At 42.9% G+C, this 24,301-nt stretch overlaps 2 protein-coding genes across 3 annotated transcripts in view; both read right to left on the bottom strand.

Moving 5' to 3' along the window:
- Positions 1 to 1,248: 1,248 nt before the first annotated feature.
- LOC118428573 (aquaporin-8-like) lies at positions 1,249 to 6,990 on the bottom strand. Its single transcript, XM_035838670.1, has 7 exons — positions 6,819 to 6,990; positions 5,272 to 5,424; positions 4,818 to 4,911; positions 3,911 to 4,037; positions 2,858 to 3,072; positions 2,017 to 2,151; positions 1,249 to 1,416 (listed from the first exon to the last, which is right to left on the bottom strand). The coding sequence occupies exons 2-7, from the start codon at positions 5,420 to 5,422 to the stop codon at positions 1,356 to 1,358; spliced, it is 783 nt and encodes a 260-aa protein (XP_035694563.1). The 5' UTR covers positions 5,423 to 5,424; positions 6,819 to 6,990; the 3' UTR covers positions 1,249 to 1,355.
- A 2,512-nt stretch (positions 6,991 to 9,502) lies between these two features.
- Positions 9,503 to 24,301, bottom strand: part of LOC118429152 (aquaporin-8-like) — a 37,647-nt gene continuing 22,848 nt past the window's right edge. The window contains exons 1-7 of one of the 2 annotated variants that reach the window (XM_035839577.1): positions 16,229 to 16,282; positions 14,661 to 14,821; positions 14,000 to 14,096; positions 13,299 to 13,425; positions 12,142 to 12,356; positions 10,229 to 10,363; positions 9,503 to 9,644 (exon numbers count right to left, since the gene is read on the bottom strand). In XM_035839577.1, the coding sequence (XP_035695470.1) occupies positions 9,581 to 9,644; positions 10,229 to 10,363; positions 12,142 to 12,356; positions 13,299 to 13,425; positions 14,000 to 14,096; positions 14,661 to 14,799 (777 nt within the window). In that variant the 5' untranslated portion in view covers positions 14,800 to 14,821; positions 16,229 to 16,282 and the 3' untranslated portion in view covers positions 9,503 to 9,580. Of the gene's footprint in view, positions 9,645 to 10,228; positions 10,364 to 12,141; positions 12,357 to 13,298; positions 13,426 to 13,999; positions 14,097 to 14,660; positions 14,822 to 16,228; positions 16,283 to 24,301 lie in introns of those variants that run through there. The other variant, XM_035839575.1, reaches the window with a different exon arrangement.

Below are 24,301 nucleotides of genomic sequence, written 5' to 3' on the forward strand. Positions count from 1 at the left end.
AGTTCATAAGCTGTACTTGTCGTCAGAAGATTTTGGTTTAAGTATGTAATCACTTTATATGTGTTGCTATTCAATTAGAGTATGTTTTACCTGCTATTTGCTTCTCGTGGCCAAAGCAAAATTCGCAGTTGAGTCGACTTTGCCAAAGATATTCAATAGATCCTGGTGTAAATTTCCTCTGCGCGAATTCTACAAGCTGCTACCTCGAGTTATGAATCAAAAGTACCACGTGTACGTACCATGATTGCACCCGTGTATGGGGCGATGGTTGTGCATTGAGACAACAAAGGCGCAGTCACGAAACCGCAAAACAGTTCTTGTCTTCAAACAAGCCTTAGATCCTAAAGCCTATGATAATGCGTGTTGTTGCGTGCTGTATAGACATTATAACGCCTGTTGTGTATATCTTTCAGAATACTGGTTGTGTCAAAAGAGTCTACTGAATTATGCTGAGATTATTGAATACCCCTGTTGTAAATTAATCACATAATAAAAGCTACATTTGTTATTGATGTATCTTAGTACCGTGTGTGTAACGACTAACGTGGACAGACACAATGGAATAGCGAATTCCCCTTTAATCGTATGTTGCAGATGTATGATATAGATAAATAACATTCCACGAGTATCCTTAGCCCATTAATAATACATCCCTAAGAGTGTACAATTTTAAACTTATTACCCTAATATAATTTTGTGTCAATTGATAATGAGATACAGTTGGAAAATCCAACGTACATGCATATGTATAGAAAACCGTTCTGAAAAACCTGTATAACAGGTGCATAGACTAAGCTTTGATTTCTATAGGTGAACTCATATTTCAAATGAATCGACCCTGCAGTCCTGAATTCTTTAGGAATTGTATTGATCTGGTTTTTGTAGGGGCACATGTCGCTATTTCTAGTTTCTAGTACGTTCATATCAATCAAAGGAAGTAAATAAAAGTTAGTTTAACAACACCAGTATTGGGAGCTACACACAAACGTTTTTATTTTAGTTTACGTGGCTCCCACTGTGGCGCCCCATATATACACGTTCCCGCTCTATTACCAAAAGATATGGTCACCATGCCGTATCTAACTATTCTACTATTACATAATAATTCATATTTGTGTGGAGCCGTGGAAAACTAACTAGAATGGCACCCAGGCTAATGTAGATAGAACAACTAAACTACTGAAAACGAAGAACAAAGCAACGTGTTCATAGTAGACATTTACCACCAAAAGTCACCATCTAACATCTCTGGCTATCTTATTAGTTCTCTATACATTATCAGTCCAACTGCCACCGTTTTGTCAATCGTAGACCGATACTGGGAAGTCTTGTGATCGTGATGTCTCTCGTCGTCATCAGTAGAACTTTCTCCTGTTCCCTGCGATCAGCCGTCGGTCTGAACTGGCCAGGAAAGCCCTTAAAGAAGGAACACATTATGTAATGTTTCTACATGCAATAAATACAACATCTGGCCACTGAACACTTTGCACAGCCTTTTTGAAACTTGATCATCAGTATGATTTGATACGACATTGCATTAGGCATTCAACAGGGCATAGAATATCAGTAACTACCAACTGATATTGTTCGGTAGCCTATATGTTTTACAAAGGACATCATACAAGCTTATATGATGTTCTTGGTTTTAGACTAGGTCTTTCACCAGATTCCGGCTTTGTATTTGTATATGGGAGATCACTCCGTCGCTAAAACGGATGATGTGTGGAGATAAACGTGGAGGATAGAATAGCAATTTTGTACTCTGAAATCAAACCCGAAAGTTCCACAGGTGCAGTACCGTAACAAGCAACTAAAGGACCAAAAATCTTATCGTCTCTGGATCTCATCAAGACCTACCCACATACTAAATATCAAGGCAATCCATTCAGGCGTCCTCGAGTTATGATGGTCTTTTACAAAAAGAAATAAACACACATACACATATACCCACAAATGCTAGCCAACATATAACCCTCTTGGCGAAGTTAAATACCGAGACATATCTATGTATGTTACCTGTAGATTAGCCCAGCCACCAGAGCGCCTATGATTGGTCCCGCCCACCAGACGTAGTGGTTCTTCCACACCCCCGCCGCCACCGCCGGGCCGAACGCACGGGCTGGGTTCATGGACGCTCCGGAGAACGGGCCTCTGGTAAGGTACGGCATAATATTAATCATTTAACTGATATCATTTGACAATTCTAAGGTATAATTCGAAGTATCCAAGCTCCTCTTTTCTTTAGTAATAAAGGTCCATATCCTTAATACACATGTGTTTTTTTGTGTCCATGACAACAACGATAAGAGAAGAGCTCGAGGTATTCAAACAGAAGTTCAGTCGTCATACTAGACTCACATTATTTATCATTGCATGCCACAACATCTTGATTTTGTTGACGTTTGGGGACAGATACCTCTGCAAACGAATGGTAGTTAAAACGGCATGTGATTGCCCGTTACCCTGACATCCATCCCACTCCAGCTCTTGTTTGCTCCTCTGATCGTTTCGCTGCCGAATGGTCTGGTACCGTTTCAGAGAGCTCTAGAAACGATCGTAATTTGAATAGTTGCGTAAAGGTGTACTCGAGAGCCCTGACTGGCAATACTGGCAATGAGATGAGCTAGCATAGGATGGATGCCAGGCTAGGGTAATTTCCAAGAAGATCATACGCTAGCATAGGATAGTATCAAAAGCTGGCACATGACTGCAGCCGGCCTAAGAGTGTGCATTGGCTACCGGAGCCAAACACACTCCTATGCCGTCTAACTCTTCATTGCCAGCTTTTGATACTGTTGTGCTGTTGTAGGATCTGCTTGGAGATTAAGACTAGGGCCTTAATTCGACAGATACTCACCCAGCCATGATGCCGACCGCCACGGCCAGACCGATGGCTAGCGGAGGGAGTGCCTTTCCGGTGGTGGAGGAGTCCACAGCGGACAGCAGGACGGTGAGGACCAGGATCATGGTGAGGATGGACTCACACAGGATGGCTCCTGTGATGGACATCCCTCCGCCAATAGCGTGCGCTCCTCCGGAACAGGCGGCGTACGTTGCGTTTGGCATGATGGCCTGAGTGGTGCAAACAATATAGTTTCTACCAGACTGACTACACTGGCTATTATACATTTTTTTATAGGGAGAGAATAATTTGCCAGGGGAGTTTTGCTACCTGAAGATTTGGTCCTCCGGAGGGGAAACATGAAACATGAATCTAAACCAATTTTCCGATTTCTTTGCTGAATTCCACTATCCCCGTACTCCCGTAGGAAGGCCTGGTGGAGGCTACAAACAACACCTGGAAAGTGGTGCTGGGTGCCACAGTGTTCGGAGGTTTTATTTTTGGCGTGTCAGGATGTTTGTGTTCTTGTGTGTCCGTAGTGAGATGAATACGCTGTCAGTAGAGTGACAGAAAGCGAGTGGAAAGACGACCACAAATGTCAGACTTGTGGACGATAGGAAGTAGAGTTAAGACGTGGTAGAATCAGTGGTTCATCAGATACGGGTATGACAGACATTCCAGGTCATGAGGTCAACGGAAGACGCTACTAGTTCACAGGGAGGTATGGCTTTTGGTCTGTATGTCTTCGCAGTCCATATTTCCTTCTGTGAGTCAGATTCATCGTTAATTGATAGAAAGCGTTCAAGGAACACTTGCCCTTTGAATAATAACCTTGCATAATTTGCATAATTGATGGACTAAATCGAGCCGGACAACAAACTCTAAATGTTTTAAGTAAATCTTGTTTGTTTTAACCAATCGATTGGCCTACGTTTCAATGAAATGTCGTCTTATTCTTTTTGTGTCTAACCAAAACTTAATATCTCCTTGGTCTAACCAAACATAAACCATGTGCATATCCTACTCTACCGCACCACATGCAATACTGCACATTCTGGTTGACATTACCCTGGTAAACGCTGCTCCCACCATGGCCCCCAGCAGCTGGCTGATGACGTAACAGATGCCCTGCAGAACGGTGACCCCACCGGCGAGGGTGATCCCAAGGGTCACGGCTGGGTTCAGGTGCCCTCCACTGGAATACAGAAGAAAGTTAAGGTATTATATAATATCAATAATCGGATCCAAAGATGCACTCTTATCTTTGGTATATGAAAGAGATTGATACGATATCCTTGTCTTAGGGACAGGGATGGCAGTGTTAGTGTGAATGTCATTCAGCACCAGGGACAGGGATGGTAGTGTTGGTGTGAGTGTCATTCAGCACCAGGGACAGGGGTGGTGTGAATGTCATTCAACACCAGGGACTGGGGTGGTAGTGTTGGTGTGAGTGTCCTTCAGCACCAGGGACAGGTATGGTAGTGTCAGTGTGAATGTCATTCAGCACCAGGGACAGGGATGGTAGTGTCAGTGTGAACGTCATTCAGCACCAAGGATAGGGATGGTAGTGTCAGTGTGAATGCCTTTCAGCACCAGGGACAGCAGTGTCCGTGTGAATGTCATTCAGCACCGGGGACAGGGATTGTACTGTAAGTGTGAATGTCATTCTGCACCCGGGACAGGGATGGTAGTGCCAGAGTGAATGTCATTCAGCACCAGGGATAGGGATGGTACTATAGGCATGAATGCAATTCAGCACCAGGGAGAGCAGTCTCAGTGTAAATCAATCATCGTCGAAAATCAATCATTCTTTGCAAAACTAAAATCTACTCATATATATCAAAGGTGAATCTGATTTAAATGGCATGACTCAACGTTAACTGCGCACAACTGCAGCCTTTGGGCTATACAGAATATTGAATCTATGTAACACCCATTTCTTCTATAGTATCTCTTCTATTTGATTTTTTCGTACCTGATGTGTCCAATGGAGACGATCAGCAGTGCTATGGTGAGTCCGTGCGCCAAGGCGATGGCGAGCAGCCACATGCTCCCTGCTGTTGTGTAACCTGTCACGATAGAACAAACCTTCGATAACATGTGTAATTCTTCGGTTTTGATTTTTAAAAAATAGCGGTGTTTTCTGGGTATAGAACATTATTTGGAGTTATGTATAGAAAATGTTTTATATGCAGTTAAGGCGCCTTCGTAGTCGTCGTTAGCCGTTGTACGATTTTTGTTACGAGGCTATGATGTGAACTGTCCCCAGAAATCTATTGCAACCTTTTCCGAGACAGCTGGATTGCAGGCGCCACACCTAGGACCGTCCCAAGATTGCCCTGGATTTGCGTTCTTAAACTTGTTGGCGAAGGTGGCCATACGTGCCCTTAAGCCCCTTGCAATTAGACAGTGCACGACACCACACCCACCTGTTACCATGGTACCGATGAAGACGAAGATGACGAGACCGACGAACTCGGCAACGCACGGCATGACGTAAGTCTCGTACGCGTTGGCTGGTTCCTCCTTCTCCAGCGTCAAATGCGTCAGCTCGTTCGTGTCATCCATGTTGATGGACATGGCTGTAAAGGTGGATTCATACGTGCGTTTATAGTCAAATCCGTATGAGGTCCGTATGGTGGTATCTCACTGCACTTGGGGCACTGGTGTGGCACTGCGGGGTTCGAAAGATTTCTAAACGAATTTCAGACATAAAAAACGAATTTTAGTACGTTTCGTGTATTTTGTTATCTTCTACGTCATAATTTTACCTATTACGTAATATCTCAAAAATCATAAAACGAATCGAAAAAAATAACATAAAAGCGCCGCAGTAAACGAACCCTACAGTGCCGCAAACGTGCCCCAAGTGCAGTGAGATACCACCTTTTGCCTTTTACAGACTCCACAGTTCGTGGGAAAAAATAGTAGATAATGTCTGATGCATAACATGCCTGAGGAGTTGGCTGGCCGAGAAGTATGGTTTGTGACCCAGCTAACTCGTCTGACATGTCATCCGTCTGCGTTTGTCAGTTTTCTATTATTTTTTCAGCAATCTTCCATATGGACCTCTTGCTGTCTTGAATATATACGCACCTATGAACCAACCTTGAAGGTGTTAAAGGTGCAGTCACACTAGCGTGGATGTCATGTCCGTATGTGGTCCGCTTTGACATTTTTTTCATACACAGTCGTACGCATAGTACGCACTTCATCCGCATCTCAATCTTTTTTTGCCAGTTTACACGGTACTGTACTCATACTGGGCTATACTGTGCGTATACCTGCGTACCTAAAACTGACACAAAACGACGGAGATCCGTATGAGGTGCGTATTGTACATATGAAGAATGTCAATACGGACATTATACGGACTTTATATATCCGCTCGTGTGACTGCACCTTTACCAAGACTCAGTGCTGTCTACTGTAAAAGCAGTTGCATGCCCTCGGGCCGTTGCAATGTTCAAACGTGGGAACATGCTTTGTTTACGCCATTGTTTCGTCACCCGCATTGCATAATTAGCCGCGCCACTTTAACCCACTACAGGATAATGTCACATCGACACCAACCTAGAATTTGTTCTTCTATTGAGTATATCAAGTGCTTGTTTACATGAAGCTCTCATCGAAATATCTCACTATGCCAATCTCCTCAGTACAAGTTACATAACTTAACTTGGTATGATAAAATAGACTATACGCACCCAAGAATGCGAATCGCTTTTTTTAGTAATGTTTACGTACGTAAATAGTCTATCTGCCAATGGTAGATGTACACGTTGTCTTTACGAAAATCATAGACGTATGGATTCAGGTATGTAAAAAGTAATTGCGGACATTACGGACACCACCGAGTAGTCTGTACACAACACACCCTATGGTAGCATTCTTACACAGTTAAACTCGTGTCGAATTCACAAGTAAGAACACCTTACTCCTCCCCACAGCATAGGAGACACGTGTGTGTGCTTACCTGCTTAAGAGCAGTTGCCAGGATCGCAGCCGGACGGGGCCAAGGACTTACGCCACGTCTTAAGACCTTAGGCACTGGGGCAGAAACTTATCTACTACGCGTGCGCAGTAGGTCATGCTATTAGCTGGTTGAACCGCTTTATATCATTATATCGGGGATGCGGAGTAAATTACAGCATTAACGTCACCCGCGGTCGCTTCAGAGAAACCCTATTATTTGTACAATAGACTTAAAAATGATTTCTACTTCACGAATGTAAGACGCCTGCCTTTGGCATGTTCACTCTGTAACGTCTGTAACATGCACGTCGCAATTTGTCACAACAGTTGTCTGGAACCTAACATGTGCAGTCACCCGTACTGCATAATTACCACTTGATGCAAATGTCATGCAAATCACCCGCTTGAGTGCACATTGCGTTCAGCCGATGGTTAATGCACCTAAGGCTATTCTCCAAGCAAAGGTTAGGCTCCGGCTGTTTTTTTAACGTTTTTTTTAGTCGTTTTTATAGGGATTTCTATTTTGTCATTTTTCATGAAGTATGCCAGCCAAACCGTTAGGTTTTGAATTTGATACAGCAAGATAAAATACAAAATATAAAGCCCGATAAAAACGACTAAAAAAACAGCCGGAGCCTAACCTCTGCTTGGAGAGTAGGTTAATGCACCCAAGGCCACACTGACTTAATTTTATGGACGGCATCCGAACGCGCATTGATTTTCGCCCGTTCTAAAAACATGTAGCCACATGTCACCCAATAGCATCCCTGGTCAATCTGGATTTTATGTTTGCCAGAGGATCTGTTGTACAGGGTAAGGGGGCACATGGTCAGATATTTAGTCCTCTGGTTTAGAGGCATTTTTTCCGTGTTTTTTTCTTTCTGTTTTTGTCGCCTTGCAAATTAGTTTGAGGATGTCGTTCATAGAATTAAGTCAGTGTGGCCAAACCTTGTTAGTTGTGTCTTTACGCCGTTTTGATTCTAGTTCTGTTGCAGAACAGTATGTTCATTTGGTTGTCGTTAGGAACGTCTAATGTGTAGGCAACTGTTGTCGCAGTGTTGGACATCTAATATTGAACAGCTATGGATTCATAAAGGTGGCCACTCTCCATTTGTTAGGGCCTCTACAATCAGGAATTCTACGAAGGAAATCAAAGAAACTCAACATTGTACTTATCCGGTTCACAAGAAACGATCGGTACCAATGTGCATAAGACCAACCATCTTCGTTATAGGTGGCATCTTTGCCGCGCAAACGGACACTCGTCAATCTGGCACTACTTCTCTTGCGGTAGCTTCCAAAGTCACCCATGACGCGTGCTTTTAGTAACTGTGTGATGCACACCACCCGCATAAAAAAACATAAACGCAGGCCAGCTGATGCATATAGTCAATGTTAGAAAGTGAATCGCCAGTTCTAGTGTTTTTGTAAGGTAACAAGTTCTTGAAGAAATAACTTGAGACGACACACGCCTCTTGATACGTTTATTTCCCGTAGATGAGTACAAAGTAAACCACATTCGCTATAGCACTATACACCTAAATGTATCATAATGTTTTTATCCATTATAATGACTGAGATACAAAGTTAACAATATTGGCAAGAAATGAATAGAAAATCCCTTGTACCTTAACAAGAGATTAAAACATATTAGAACCTTTGAAAAGGTATGAAAGAAATCTTGCTGTCCAGAAATCGGCTGAGTTTGTACCGCACGTCCGATATACATGTACCAACCAACACAGCTATCGTCTTTTTATAATACTTCTAGATATTCAACAAAATATAGTAGAATAGCAACACTGATACATGTAATGGGTTTCTCAAACTACTAATCCATTGATGATAAATCAACATGTATATATAGAGCATACGTTTTACCACTAAATCCCCCGTCTTGTAAATTAAAATTCTACAGACATGTGAAAATGACATGCAAAGACATCTTAATAAGATCTTACAAAGATACAAAGGCGATATATAATTAAGGAGATAGCCTTTACCATAATGATCTTGAATACCGTGAGGTATAATTTTTTCAATATTAAGAAATCTACAAAGAATTACTAGTATCTTCGATCATACAACTCACAGATCAATGAAAACACAAGGCGTTTTAACTTGCACTGCTTTCAAAGAAATTGTAGCGATGTATTAGTAATGTAGAAATTGAGCCTTGTTATAGATTAGCAGCGTCGTTTAATTTTCATTGTTTCAATTCAGTATGCTTCATATTTAACTGTATGATTGTATGCAAACATGGATTGTGAACTTGAAAGTCCGCTGCTCAGCGAGTGTTCTATCTGCATAACGTTACGCCAAAGAAGCAAGCTCATTCATTGACAAAGACTGTGGTTGGACAGTCCAACATTGTATACAACCAATGTTTTGTGTTGAAAATAACAGTTTAACATGGATTTAACATTACCAATTGTTGTTCACCTGCAAGTAAACTACGGGTAGGAATTTGCAGCAAGCTTTTTTTGCGATGTACATACCCTGGGAGCCAGCCGGAATCGGGCAGCTAGGACAGTTTATTCGGTGGCCCAAGACAGTCAGGCCCGCCCGATCTCCTATTAGCGCCCGGGGAGTTTAAGCCCGATGAGGTCCACCTGCCCTTTCCAGGGTAGCGATAAATCCTTCAGGCTTAAACTCCCCGGAGCGCTCATGTGAGATCGGCGGGCTGACTGCCTTGGCTCCCCGAACGAAACTCGCTAGCTACCCGTTCCTGTCTGGCTCCCAGGGTACGATGTGCATTGCAGCTCAAATGTACCGCTTCATATAATTGCCCGCGATCAGACGGCGCTCAGCGTCGGCCAGGAACATCCTGAAACAAGAAATTAAAGATGTTTAGAGTTTTTAGTGCATTTTGTGCCTTTCAGTTCGATGAATACAGTGTTGTGTAGTATAATCGTCGTCGCCGTCACATTTCTGTATGTATACTGAGATGGACCGACGACCCATGGTTCCCCATTGCCTCTTATGAAATATGCCAAAAAGCTGTTACTCAAGAAACTGGATATGCTTTTGGTAACTGAAGTTTGACTAACGAAAGATAGTAGATGCTAGTTGAAACACCTGACCGTTTCCTACATCATATCCAGTTTCTTGAGTAACTGCTTTCTGGCATATGTTATTACCTGGGACCTACATCGACGTATCTCTTATGAAATGCTTATGCACCACTGAATACCACCAGTAACATCTGTCAAAGATATATATTGTACAAGATTCCAAAATAGAATTTCTGGTTGTAGACCATTATCAAAATACATAGACGATAACATGACGTCTGAAACGATGTCATAACTAGAAGTAATTTTCTCTTCATACCTTTGTTTAACTACGTTACCCACAACGTTACTCACAACTCCTAAAAACTCAGTAAACAGTACATTTATTCAGACCTACCTGTAGATAATCCCAGCCACGAGACCTCCAATGATCGGGCCCACCCACCAGACATAGTGGTTCTTCCACACACCAGCCGCAACCGCCGGGCCGAACGCACGGGCTGGGTTCATGGACGCTCCGGAGAACGGGCCGCTGGGAAGGTGAGAGAAATTATTGTTTAATGACGAGTTTTCGGTGGTCTTAAAAGCAAGGTAGTTTACCTTTCGTCCTTGAATTGAATGCGATAAGGTGTATGTATCTATCTACATCCATCGATCCATCTTTCCATCCATCTTTCCATCCATCTTTCCATCCATCTTTCCATCCATCGATTCATCTTTTCATCCATCCATCCATCCATCCATCCATCCATCCATCCATCCATCCATCCATCCATCCATCCATCCATCCATCCATCCATCCATCCAGTCCATCTATTTTGCCATCCATCCATCCATCCATCCAGTCCATCTATTTTGCCATCCATCCATCATGAGCTTCACAGAGTGAACTTTGCGAGGTGCCGGCAGCAGGGTCGCCGTATGTTTTACGTGTATACAACTGAGCCGATACCTCCATAGTACAATCGCAAACATTGTAAACAAAAAATGATATCTAACAGCAAACCGTATTACAAGAGGTAAAAAGTATAATGACAGAGAAAATGCACAAACTTTCGCAGCCGCTTCACCGCGAATTTGAAACCACTGCCAACATTTTTCCATGGCACTAATACCCCCTTTCCACTAGGACGGCGCTCTCGCGGCGCTCTCTCTGCGACCTCAAATTGGGAAGAGCGCGGTGAGAGCGCAGTGGGATCGCCAAGGTCGCCATGAGGGCGCGAAGAGAGCGCGGTGAGAGCGCCATGGTCGCCATGGTCGCCATCACCTCCGCGACTGTTTTGAACCTACTCAAAACAGTCGCCGTGAGAGCGCCGTGGACGGCGATCCAACTATGAGCGCAGAGAGAGCGCCAAGAGAGCGCGCAGCGAGCGCCGTGAGCGCCAAGAGAGCGCACAGCGAGCGCGGTGAGCGCAATAGGTCTCAACAGTGGTTTATGATGCCAATTTAGCTAGGACGGCGCTCTCACTGCGCTCTCTCTGCGCTCTCAACTGCGGTTTGTGAAGAAGTATATATTTGACATAGACAGAACCATGAGAAATGTCCAAATTGTACCGGTGATGAACAATTAAACAAACTGAGATGGAATAAGCAAGGTTTAAAAATAAAGGTTTATCATTTCTCAACTTATTTTTTTTTAATTTCAACATGATGACATGAGGTTTTCTTGTTCTTCATCTGTACATTTAGACTATTGAAGTCCCATTTTCAATTAGATCGAAGTGTTTCAGTAATGTATGATTTACACCAATAACGTGGCATGATAAAGATATTTATGGTGAACAAGCTACATGACAGATCAAAGAAAAAACAGCAAGAGAAACGTGTATATTTCAGTCTGAGAGACTGTACAGTGACCAAAATTGGATTTGTTCACAGCCTTGATTCTAAACTTTGAATGTTATGTAAGACGTAAAAGGATGACTTCAAAGATACCAAAATACACTATACGTCAAAAGATTCGTTCTTTATCTCTGAAATTCGTTGAGTAATCTTTCGAATCTTTGCTAGCTCATTAAAAGATGCTGACATTTGAGTTTTTCGTCGAAGTGAGAGCGCGCTGGGGTCGCCGGAGAGATTCCACTAGAGCAGCTTTTTCCGGCGTCGAGGCGCTCTCACCGCGCTCTGGCCAATTTTCCATCGCAGCGAGAGCGCCGTGAGAGCGCCGTCAAGTGGAAAGGGGGCCTAAGATGCTACAGTGCATGATGCTACCGCGAACTTAAAACCACCGCGAAAAGTCCTTTTTCCCGCTACCGTGAAATTAAATCCCCGCGAACTTTACAACACAGTATACATTTACAGTATCCTCACCCAGCCAGGATGCCGACCAGCACGGCCAGACCAATAGCGAGAGGCGGCAGGGCCTTCTCAGCGGAGGACGGGTCCACAGCCGCCAGCAGGACGGTGAGGACCAGGATCATGGTGAGGATGGACTCACACAGGATGGCTCCTGTGATGGAAACCTCTCCGCCAATAGCGTGGGTTCCCCCGGCACAGGCCGCGTAGGTTGCGTTCGGCAGGATGGCCTGGATGTTGCAGATAATTGTTGAGCGATTTGGATGGTTAGTTTGTTTTATTGATTGATTTATAAACGATTCATAACCCGATTAACTATTCAAGAATACTTCAACAAAATCTTCTTCGTTACACAACCTTTTTTTTAACTCTTTCGTAAACGTTTCGACGACAATCTGTCGCCTTCATCAGTACAAAATGAAACAAATACTATCGGTGCGATATGAACTAGAAAGATAGAGTACATACATAAATACATATATCTTTCAAAGACAGTATCTACAGCTGGATAAGATTTTGAGATTACTTTGGAACGTTTCGAGTGATATCTATCACTCTTTTTCAGTGTTCCTAGAATGAACTGGCAGTTCCAAATTTTTCTTACCTGGATCGATGTTAAATCTTCACAAAGTTTCGTGTTGCGAAAGCGACAACTTTCCTAATATTGCTCGTGTTTAGCTACTATCTCCCTATCAAAGAGCTCGTACGTTGCGAATGCCATTTCAAGGGTACTGGATATGTAACGGGCTATGGGTCCAGCCATAAGGCTGCGGGTACTGGATAGGGCTGCTACACCGAAGCGATAGGAAAGCGATAGGAAAACGATAGGACACGGAAACCAGGGATATCAAGAACTAGTTGTGAATATTATTTTAAGGGCACTGGATAAGACTATTGACAGTGGATAGGGCCTCTGGTATTTGATGGGGCTACGTGTACTGGATAGGTATCATCATCTGTCGTCCCTGGCGGGCGGGGTGAGGCGATGCACAACATCTCTCCACAGCACTCGGTCTTACATAGCTGTTCCCAAGTCCTCAGTGTCAATCCCGGTGTCGCTGGAAATGGTTGCTGGATACTTAGTATACTGGTACTTAGGCCTACCACAGAGCGAGGGATAAAAGGATGGACACTAGTGGACATGAGAACATCGTTATCGACATTACTAGTACCCTGGTAAACGCTGCTCCCACCATGGCCCCCAGCAGCTGGCTGATGACGTAACAGATGCCCTGCAGCCACGTGACCCCACCTGCGATGGTGATGCCCAGGGTCACGGCTGGGTTCAGGTGACCGCCGCTGTTGGTATTAGAATTTGGATACAGATGTAAGTTAACAAGTTCCAACATCAACGTTTTCATAGCCCAAGATAACTCCCACTTACTTCTCCCTCAGATCACAAATTACGCCCCCAATACATATGATCACATATCCTTACAGTTTTGTAGATCAAACTCTACACTGTTGGCTTTTGCGGTCCCCTTTTCTGTTCCACATCTAGAAAGTCGTACAAACACATCCAAACCAGTACTTGTGACCACCTACTATACGTAAAGGCCACCTGCCTAACAATGTGGTCACTTTTTGGTGGTCTCGTAGATTCTTCGTCCATTGATAATGACTCAATAATAATTACCAGCCCTGTCTATGGAGACCACCTGTTTCTTTAAGTCCATTGAGTGGTCGCTATGTACAGATTTGACTGTAGTTGTTATCACCAGTGTGTATTCTATACATGTCATATTGATATACCGCAGACTGGTATCCAGTCGTATCATAGCTCCTGAGTCTCTTCTGTCGTCTCCGCAAAAACTCGGAGAGGACAGAAGAGACTCGGGTATTACGGTTGAATACCAGGCTAAATGAACATCACCTGATATGTCCCACAGCGACAATCAGCAGGGCTATGGTGAACCCGTGCGCCAAGGCGATGGACAGCAGCCACATGTTCCCCGCCGGTGTCACATAACCTGACAATACAATGTGCAATGAAAACGTTTAGGGTAGCATTGATTTCAGACAGTAAGTCAGAGTGTATGCTAGAGCTTGATACGTTCTAAAGCCGCGCGTTTTCATACTGTTAACGACCTTCACCCGACTTTGTTGACCGTTTGAATGTCACTGACTTTCAAAATCACTGGAGTGTTAAGCTTGTTTTGTTGTTTAAAAACTTCATATCATATGGAATGGGACTTGGTGACATGCAAACAAAGATCGATCTCCAAAAATCGCGTTGTGATCAAGAGGACAAGGGCTATGTGCTGCCGAAATGACCTTTTGGAGGTAGCAGACCCGTCGGATGAGATATCTTCTGTTACATAACGTCCACTTAAAGATCGTTTCTGCACACGGTACTACACTCACTTATCTTTAAAGCTAGATTTTGCACACGGCACAACACGACCCCGTCACTAAAATCCCACGTTTGCACACGACACTTCACTCACCGGTTGTCGAAGTTAAGTTTTGCACACGGCACAACACGATCGCGTCACCAAAGGCCAACGTTTGCACACGGCACCACACATACCCACCTGTTACCATGGTACCGATGAAGGCGAAGATGAGGAGCCCGACGAACTCGGCCAGACACGGCATGACGTACACCTCGTACGCGTTCGGCTTAGGCTCGTGCTTCTCCATCGTCAGGTGGGTCATTTCGCTCTCACTCATTTTGGCGGACGAAGATTCAGCACTAGTGATAAAGATATACTTCTTTTTACAGAGAAAGATGCTAAACGCATAGTCACTTTGCAAACCTACGGAAACAGGCATATTTTGTGATAGCAACGCACGCACAACACATTACATCTATGTCCTACGTCACATTTCCAAACCGGAGCCCGACCTGGCAGCTTTCGGGAACGAAAAGTTGTTTCCTATGATAACTTTCAAGGTCAAGGTCCTTTGGCACTAAATACATTTTCTGTCTTTTCGTGAATTTGAGAAAATACTGCCCTCGCTGTAGATTAGATCAATGAGGTGATGAGCTTATATAATCCCCTTGATTAGATACGTCCATACCAAACACACACGTCAGTTTGACAGGTTCGTCTGCTATATGGGAACGGTGCGGGTGGGGCAATAGAGAACATCTGGTTAAAATGGTGTCCGACGGATTGTACAAAAAAGGTAAAGAACAGGACAGGATAGAGGAAGAAGGGGTTGGGAGTACTAGTTGCCACAGTGCGTGACACTGAAGATGAGGATATGACAAGGTGAAGGTGGAGATTGTAAACAAACGGGGTTACGTTGCTAATTAGTACTGCACCGTTCATTTTGATGCTAACCAGTCACCGACCCCTATAGCTACCCCCCGAGGGCTGCTGCCCGGTTCGACTGAGCGCGCCCGACAATCATCGAATTAATAATAGCATACCTGAACTATTGTTCGCTAACCTATGACTCTAGCCTTAACAAGGCGTGAGCGCACTTTTTCCCACGCCACAAAGTAGCTCACATTTGTACATGTAAACAAATGCAACGTTAAGAAATGACACCTTGATTTATTTGTTCCATAAGACCTTAGGTGTACACAAGACCTCTTTGCTCTACTCCGCTCAAAATTTAACCACGTTTTGAAACCAACTAAAACGTGCCGTCTTTCAATTATCAACCTCATTAGGTATGCAGATTTACTACAAAAGTAAACTAGTTTAGGAATCTATAGTTGCTTTCGAGTATAGCACGGCGTATTTGAAAAACTGAAGAAAAAAAATAGTTAAATGCAGTAGCGCGTAGAAAGGGTATTCCCGTTCCTCCCTTCATAGTCGTTACATAATCATCACATCTTTACAGTACGTATGGGAGTTTTCTACAAAAGTAAACTTATTCAAGAGTCTATAGCTGCTTTCGAGCATATCACGATGTATTTGAAAAAATTTAAAGAATAAACACGTGAATCAAGAAGTATGTAGAAAAGGCATGTCAGTCTCTTCGTTCAGAATCGTTACATAATCATTACATGTTTACTGTACAAAATGCTGGATGTTGCACTCTTTTCCACGTAACTTGACAAACTATGTTAAACACTCACAGAAAAGTGCTTCAGTAAAGATCTAGAGCCGTACAGTAAAAACGTGTAATAAATATATATTCCCACCTTTGTGACAGCAAAATAGACAGCAATGAGACCTTGCACCTCTGTCGTGGAATATGTTCTTCACTAAATGATGTCTAACCTGTTTGTCGATGTACGTTACATAACCAGGCAAGGTTAAACGGTCCCCTTTTGACATGACAATACACCTTTCTCACGCTGCGACCACGATAGACGAGGTCAGTGACAGAGGCAAACAGACAAAACCTAGTTCTAAAATCGGCTCCCATTTAGTTTTCCACCAAACCACAAAAAATTCGCAATATAAGATCAAATAATAAATATTATAACTCGAGTTATGCACCGACAGATAAAGCAATTTAAAGTTGCGTAGACTGATCCAATTGTCCTTTAAGACATGCAAAATAAAAACATAATAAATGCAAATATTTGACGGACATGTAGCCATTCTCTTACTGGTCGATTTCATAATTGCCATGCTATGATTTGTTGAACTGCTAATTATGATGGACAGTGTTTTGTTTGCCTCGTTGAACTCGTTTTAGATCTATCACGGCTACAGCGTGAGAAAGATGTATAGATAAGCAGCACAGCTAACCTTTGACATTGTCACGTGATCTTTGATGGTGTAGAACCCTGATTATTAGAGGAGCGAAATGTCAAAAATCGTGTTTTTTTATTTGCATGGAGAAATGCCCGATTTCCCCCATTTTTTAAAATAAAAAAGCCGTGCGATATCTTTTCCTCTCAATCAACGCGAGAAGGTGAAGGTCATAAGGTTACCAGACCTTATAGGGCGTGATTTAAACGCGCATGCGCATGAATTTTGGTTGAAACATTTAAATGAGGTCAATCAACGGTAACCTTACCTACTTAGATGTATTAGTGCAATCTGCCATTTTCCTCTAAAACCGCAAGGCGTCTCTCATAACCAAAGTATGACGGTTATGGTTTTCTACTTACTCCGGTCAAAACTCAACTACGACGTACTTAAACCAACTACGACATAGTTTGACAAGGCACGGCGTACTTCAGCCAACTACCAGGTACTTGAGTTCACACGAAATGGCTCCCATTCGACTTAACTTTCCTCAGTACTTTGTGGTTTGCCTAAAGTACAGTCGACTTAACTACGTTGTAATAACCATAGCCTGGCTAAAATCTCTCTCCTAGCCTGACAGTTACCTCTCCCTCATTAACCTCAACCAGCGAGAGATTGTGTAAACACATAGTAATAATCCAAAATACGTATTTTTAGCCATACTGCCACATAGTTGGACTACAACATCTTACCCCACCAATTTTTACATCACAGCGAGAGAGAGAAAGAATGAGAGAAAGAGAGAGAGAGGAGAGAAATGTGTGTGCGTGTGAAGGGGGGGGGGGGGTGTATGCGCACGCGCTCGCACATATGTGGGAAGATGTATTCTCCCCCAAATGCACGACACCAAGAACAAGATAAATATTCGAGGGTATCGCCATTTTGAAAACAAAAGAATTCCCTGAGGGTAAGGTTTGGTCGTTTTACTATACATATAATCAGGATGACACATCTGTACATGTTTTCTACAACAATAGCTACGTATCAGTGTGTGATAACTTGCACTATATATGAAGCTTTTCAAACCTTGTTCACAGCGACAGAAGATAGCTTGATTCCTTCAACTAGAATATGTACAGTACATATATTCCCACCTGTGAGACGAAGTTGGTGACAACGTTAGTCAGAGATTATCGAGCTTGCAGTGCTGACCTGCCCACGTCACACCCTGTCTGTAAATGCTGTCTAACCGGTTAACCTGTCACTACACTTGACTTCAGGCAAAATGTCTAAGTTCAACCACTAACGTGGGCAACGTATATGCTCAATGTGCAAATCAGTAATACTATGATCTAACTTTCATAATGGAGTTTAATTGCGCCATAGTCCATGAAGGGGCTCTCAAAAATGTTGCATTTGTAACTGAGAAAGAGTTGTAAATTAGACATCATTTATACAAAACCATGACTGATTTGCATAATTGACTAGGAAATACCATGATTCCATGTTGGTACATGACAGGAATTTCATACTTGTGGCTTTTAAAAATAGGCCTCATAAACCTAAGTCAGCCATAACTAAGTCATGCAAAACACGTATTTACTAAGTTAACGTTATAGACACTAGTTTCAATCCAAGTTATATACAGTGATCACTCTATGGCCGTGGCGAAAATGGTCGTAGTGAACAGGTGATCACTGTAAACATTCTGAACGCTTGGGCAATGGAGAAAATAATCTAATAGAAACCACCAGAGAGAGGTCACAATGAACAGGTCATCCTTATACAGAGGGGGTCATGTTTAACTGTACTTTTTATTTGTACAGTCATATCCGACGTGCATTGTCTATCGATTTGAGAATATCTAGTAATGTTTGCCCAAAGAATGGCCACGCGTCTTCCATTGCATGTTGGTACGTATATTATGTATAACTAAACCATTGAGATGTCTGTCGTTATGGGTATAGCCGCTCATCACGTGCTCTGCATCCGAGTGTCCTTCTTTTGTGTCCGCCTCCACAACAGCACACGGCGGTCTTCACTCGCCATCAACATTCTGTGATTAGAAAAAAAAATTCGGTAAACTTTGGAAATCTTAGAAAAAGAACATAAATTCTAAAAGAAGACTGTATAGGAACACATATTGTAGTCCTTTCTGGGACAACATGCCACATGGCATTGCTAGTTCATCCCCAAAAAGTACAGAGTAGATGGTTTCGGAAAAGACCCGATTTACAAGTACTTGAATGAGGGAGGGAATTTTATCCCTACCTGTATATCCCAGTTGAGACCAGCCCGCCCAGTATCGGCCCCACCCACCAGACGTAGTGGTGGTCCCACACGCCGGACGCCACGGCCGGGCCGAACGCGCGGGCTGGGTTCATGGAGCCGCCTGAGAACGGACCACTGTAGGTACGGGGAGGAAGAAGGACAAACCACATGAGGGTAACAGCATACATGGTCCATACGATAACAACCACTCAAGCAATTGGCTGGATTTTGTAAATGGTAAAACGTTTCAGTCACTGACCAAAAGGTAGGGGAAGCTTTGTCAAAACCTTTACAAAATCTACCCAGTAGTTTAATTGAGCAATAATTGTTTTGTGTATATTACATCTTTTGAATGTCTAACATTCTTCAAAGTATACACGATAGATCTGTGCGAACATGGGATCTCGTGTGACATAAGGGGGTGATGTTACGGTGTCATTTGGAAAAAGGGGCCTCTTCTGGTACCTTATTGGCTGTTTTTCTGCACTTTCGGGAGTGTCTCCAACTTGGGTCCGTGGGAACCCTGTGACTATCATACTATTTTAGGGTATAGCCGGGCCCCCCGATTTTTTTAAAACTCAAAATCAAAAGCAACCCTGGACCTGACGACAACTATACGAACATGAACACATTTCTACGTTGTATTTAATCAAAAGCAGGAATGCTTCGATTGTTGGCAAAATAAAGTGTTTTCAAGGTTGAATAATAATTTTCAGGGTAGGGAGGGGTTTTCGAGCTTGATGACATGAATATATTCCCTACACAAGGAGCATTGGAATTTCTAGGCGAAAGTTGAATCTGAACATTTTCATGATACAATACCCCTCCTTTAAATTTTCCTAAGCAACGAAAACTTGTAGTAATCTCACCCGCAAGTAATGCCAACCACGACGGCCAGTCCGACCGCCAGTGGTGGGAGAGGATTTTGCTTGTTGATCGTGTCCACTCCGCTCATGAGGATTACCAACACTAGGAAGGCGGTGATGAGGACTTCACACAGAATAGCGCCCCCAGCGGTTACCCCTGGACCTACAGAGTGTGCCCCGCCAAGGCATTGTGCGTAAGTGGTACTCGGTACGATGAACTGAAAAAAAAAAAAGAATATTGTAGATATTGACTTTCTTCACCTGTTGGTTAATTTGTTGTTAGACCTAGGAACCATGTTGTGTTTTCGGTAACTATCCGACCATAGCAGAAAGCTGCCTATCCAGCCTTTTTGAGGATCGACCGCTGGCAGGAGACAGAGAATTTTCGAATTTTTTAAAGACTGCAGTCGAAAAGACAACATCCTTTTTTGGACAATTATCATATGCGAGCGCTTGGTATTCAATAGACCTATTTTACTATTTGATAGTACAAGTATACGATCGCGATATTGGCACAGTAGTCCATATTTATCAGCCCTTGCATGAACAGTTGCGTTACCTTGGTGAAATATGCTCCGGTTATTGCCCCCGCTATCTGAGCGATGACGTAAGGGATGCCCAAAATAGGGTTGCAGTCCCCAGCTAAGGTGATTGCCATAGTAACGACAGGGTTCAGGTGGGCGCCACTGTTACAGGTGACATAAAACAGGTTAATAAAAAACGTCATGCTTCGTTCTCAGTGTGTGAGGTTCGACCGCTTTAGCTTTTGTACTGGTTTACAGTCTTTTCGTGATCTTTCTAATTCTTGTGTTGTATAAATGTACAAGTGTGTTATCTGTATGTTTTTGTGATGTGTAACAAATGTTTTTGTGATGTGTAACATGTACTTGAATGCTGGATGTCTAGCCTATAGTTTATCAAGATGAACAATAGAATGATGAAATTGGTTACAATGACAGAGAAAAGAGTGATTTTTAGGTTCCTTTATGACAGAAGTAAAGGAAAGTAATAATTCAAAATCAATTCAGATGAATCGTTTTACTTTTATCAATAGTTGATGAACACGTATATCTTTAATCCGATATATTCTAAGGTGTACAAGGAGGCAAATATTACATCTTAAGTTCAACGACGTCTTACCTGACCGGTCCTATTGAGATACATAGAGCGAAAAAGGCAAACCCGGTCGTCAGGGACACGCCTAGCAACCAGGTAGGACCTGCCGCTCCACCGTAAGCTGTACAAATAGAACATCTGGTCAGTACAGAAATCCATTGGAAGGTTTCATTGCTTATAATGTATAAAGACGTAAGTCTGAGACCTTTACTCTGTTTTCTGATCTAGGGATGCATAAGATCCGAAGGCAGGTATCTATCTTCAAAATTCTTTTCTCAATATGCTTGAAACACAGGTACACGACGTAACGTTAAAACATGCTGGCAATAAGAAAGTTGTCTCATCTACATGCCTGTGTATTCAAAGTTAGTGAGGAATTAAGTTGCTATTTCCAGTTGGTCAGTCGGGCAAACTAATTTTGAGAGAAAAGCTTGAGCCAAAAAAAGAAAGATTTTTCTTCATTTAACGTCTGCTTGAATCTTCCACCTGACGTACCTGATACCATGCAGATGGTGAATAGGAAGAGGGTCGTCCCGACATACTCAGCGATACACGGCAGGATGTAGGACTCATACAGATGGAGAGGCGGGTCCCCAGGTTTGTCTGGCGTGTCATCCTGGCCGATAGTCGTCAGTGTGGACGTGCTGACTGACTGTTTCAGGCAGCGGAGTTGTACGTTTGTGTCGTTGGAAGAGGGCGTGTGGTCGAAGGCGTTGTTTTGGTAGGCGAAGTCCTCTTTTTCTGTTGGAAATAAATCATGGGGAATACTTTTAATGAAGGTTCTACATCCAGGTAAACAATATTTAAAAACATCAATATATACAACTGGCTGAAATACATAGGAGTGGTGTCTACACACGACTTTTACTTGCTCAGCTTTTATTACACTTACTGGATGTGCTAATATTTATTCATTCTAGTAGTGACGCTGAAGAAGAGATAGATGTCGCTCGGAACGTCCGGAAGTTATATCTTATCCCAGTTGGCTGTACAGGTCGATTTTTTTTAGATCCCTTGAAAGGTTGATCCCACATGACTCTCCTTTTGTGCTCGTGTGGACCAATAAGTCAATTAAACAAAAGTAGACTATTCGGTAAATGTGACTGATCGACCTCATCCGTTGTACGTCGTCATGCGTAGAACTTCATAGCAGGCTGTGACAAAGACCCATCACGGACAAGGATAACACAGCCTTTCTATTTCTGAAACAAGACAACTGAATTTTGCAGGACCCATTTATGACTATCGGAAGAATATCCGCAGTATGCAACCACACGGCGATCGAACTACTAATGTAATCGCACCTTCCACAGCAACACGGAGCCTACCCGTCTGCTCAGTTACATAACCTGGACTTGTCGGCACCCCCTTATCTTACCCTCCACCTTATAAAGCCATCGATCACAACTTTTAAGCACACTTGAACTTTTTGTGCCAAATTACGTTATAAGTAGCGCCACTGTTTGCCGTGCCCCCCCCCCCCCTTGACCATGTAAATGTATAGACATGTGGAAGCCTTTCAGAACGTTTGGTATAACTTAAAGCCGATTACAGCACCGAGCAGACAGTTCTGCAAAGCCAAAGTTCTGTTGCAAAAATGACCTCGTTAAAACCAAATCTTGTACGACAAGAGCAGAGATTCAGACTGTGATAAGGTACACAAATAGTTACGCCTCCTTTTCACTCATGTAATACATGGTCAAGCTCAAAGGTTGGATTTACAATCATGTTAACAGTCACTTAAAGCTGAAACAATGGCGTTCTTCGATGATAAATGCTTTATAATCATGAAGTTCAAAGTATGCTGCAATCTTTTCGTATAAAAACAACAAAACAACAACAATAACTACAGCAGCAACAAATAGATGTTTAGAAACGACAGGTCCGTCACCAATCTTCAAGCAGATGAGGAAAGGTGATTACATAATCGTAACTTTCCCAAGCCCCAGGCTCCATAACGATTTTGCCACCGGAAAATCTGTTTGGAAACCAGCGCGCGCTGTTTTACTTACTTGTAGGTTGAGGAGGATGCTCCGCTTGGAAGTTGCTGGACATGATGAGAAATGCTGCAGTTTATATATAATATTTGTGAACTGCACGGTGAGACTAGTCATTGCCCGACCCCCTCACTATCATGACTATGATCTTTTGTTGTATGGACGACCTCAACGACGTAGGTATATGCTCACAGTATGTCAAGGAATGTGAACGCCCCTTTTTTTCGGGACAACTCGTAAATCAATCAGGGGTCACCGTGCAGGGGTACGGCAAATCCCCCGTTACTACCTGTGAAATTCAGACAGGCAGTGGCAGTGCCTTACGATAAATTTGAGCATGTTGTCTTCGCTTTGCACATATTCAGGCGCCAAGTACACTTTATGTAGAATACGACGATTGTGCTCTACGTTAATTTTAAGCGTTCGGCTATATATTGTACATGTGTGGAAATTAAAACGGCTAATTACGCTCTATATAGATCATACAGGGCCCTGTTTCTGACAGCCATCTACCCTAGACGACTCTCAGAAAAAGAAAAAAAAACTAGCCAGTCAGAACACTAAGTGATTTTTCATCTACTCCGGGGATAAGATCTTCTCTCCTTCTTTATTTAGTGCCCATGATCACCATTGATCATCATGATGGTGCGGCCCTTTTTAACGTCCTATGTGAGGGACTTCCCAACCGCAATAAGGTACACGTTTTCCCCTGTAGTGTGAAGTGTGGAAAGTCGTGTAAAGTGACTTTCCCAAAGGCACAAGATCGGAGACAATTTTTGAACAGGATTTGAACCCAGGACCTCAAGGTTCTGGATCAAACACGTTGCCTTTACGCCATCCGATCCCACCATGGCAACAGAAATAACAACACGGCATGTGTACATAACGTACAAACGTATCGTGTTATTATGTAACGCCTGGTGTGTGTGTGTTTGTCATCGTATAAGCAATGAAAGAATCTGGCCTTGACACATTGCATGGTACCATTTGGGAAGAGTCCTAATAGGCAGAATGTACAGTTTAATTCTTTAACTTTTCCACATCTGTCAGATTTTGCCGGGATACTTTCTTATGTTACTTTATGATGTGTTGATATCAATTTATCATTTGTTCAATCCTATATTAGTTATGATTTTCCTGTTTCTTTATTTGCTCAATGTGCTATGATTTTGTACTAAAGGGCTCCATTGGAAATCAGATCTAACTCAAGGGCGACCCTAAAGATGAAAAAATCAATGAAATAATTAGATGTTATTAAAAGGCTAGAACACACAGACGTCAGTGTTATGGTTCCAGGTGTGACCATCACCTTCTGACGCCGTGA

Source organism: Branchiostoma floridae, chromosome 13 (genome assembly GCF_000003815.2).
Source record: "Branchiostoma floridae strain S238N-H82 chromosome 13, Bfl_VNyyK, whole genome shotgun sequence".
NCBI classification, from domain to species: Eukaryota; Metazoa; Chordata; class Leptocardii; order Amphioxiformes; family Branchiostomatidae; genus Branchiostoma; species Branchiostoma floridae.

Excerpts from the sequence above, each read along its gene's own strand:
- LOC118428573 (XM_035838670.1), bottom strand. The coding sequence starts at position 5,422 with ATGTCCATCAACATGGATGACACGAACGAGCTGACGCATTTGACGCTG. Across the intron at positions 3,073-3,910 it reads TGGGAGCAGCGTTTACCAGG|GCCATCATGCCAAACGCAAC; the intron begins GTAATGTCAACC and ends TGCACCACTCAG. Across the intron at positions 1,417-2,016 it reads GTGGCTGGGCTAATCTACAG|GGCTTTCCTGGCCAGTTCAG; the intron begins GTAACATACATA and ends TCCTTCTTTAAG.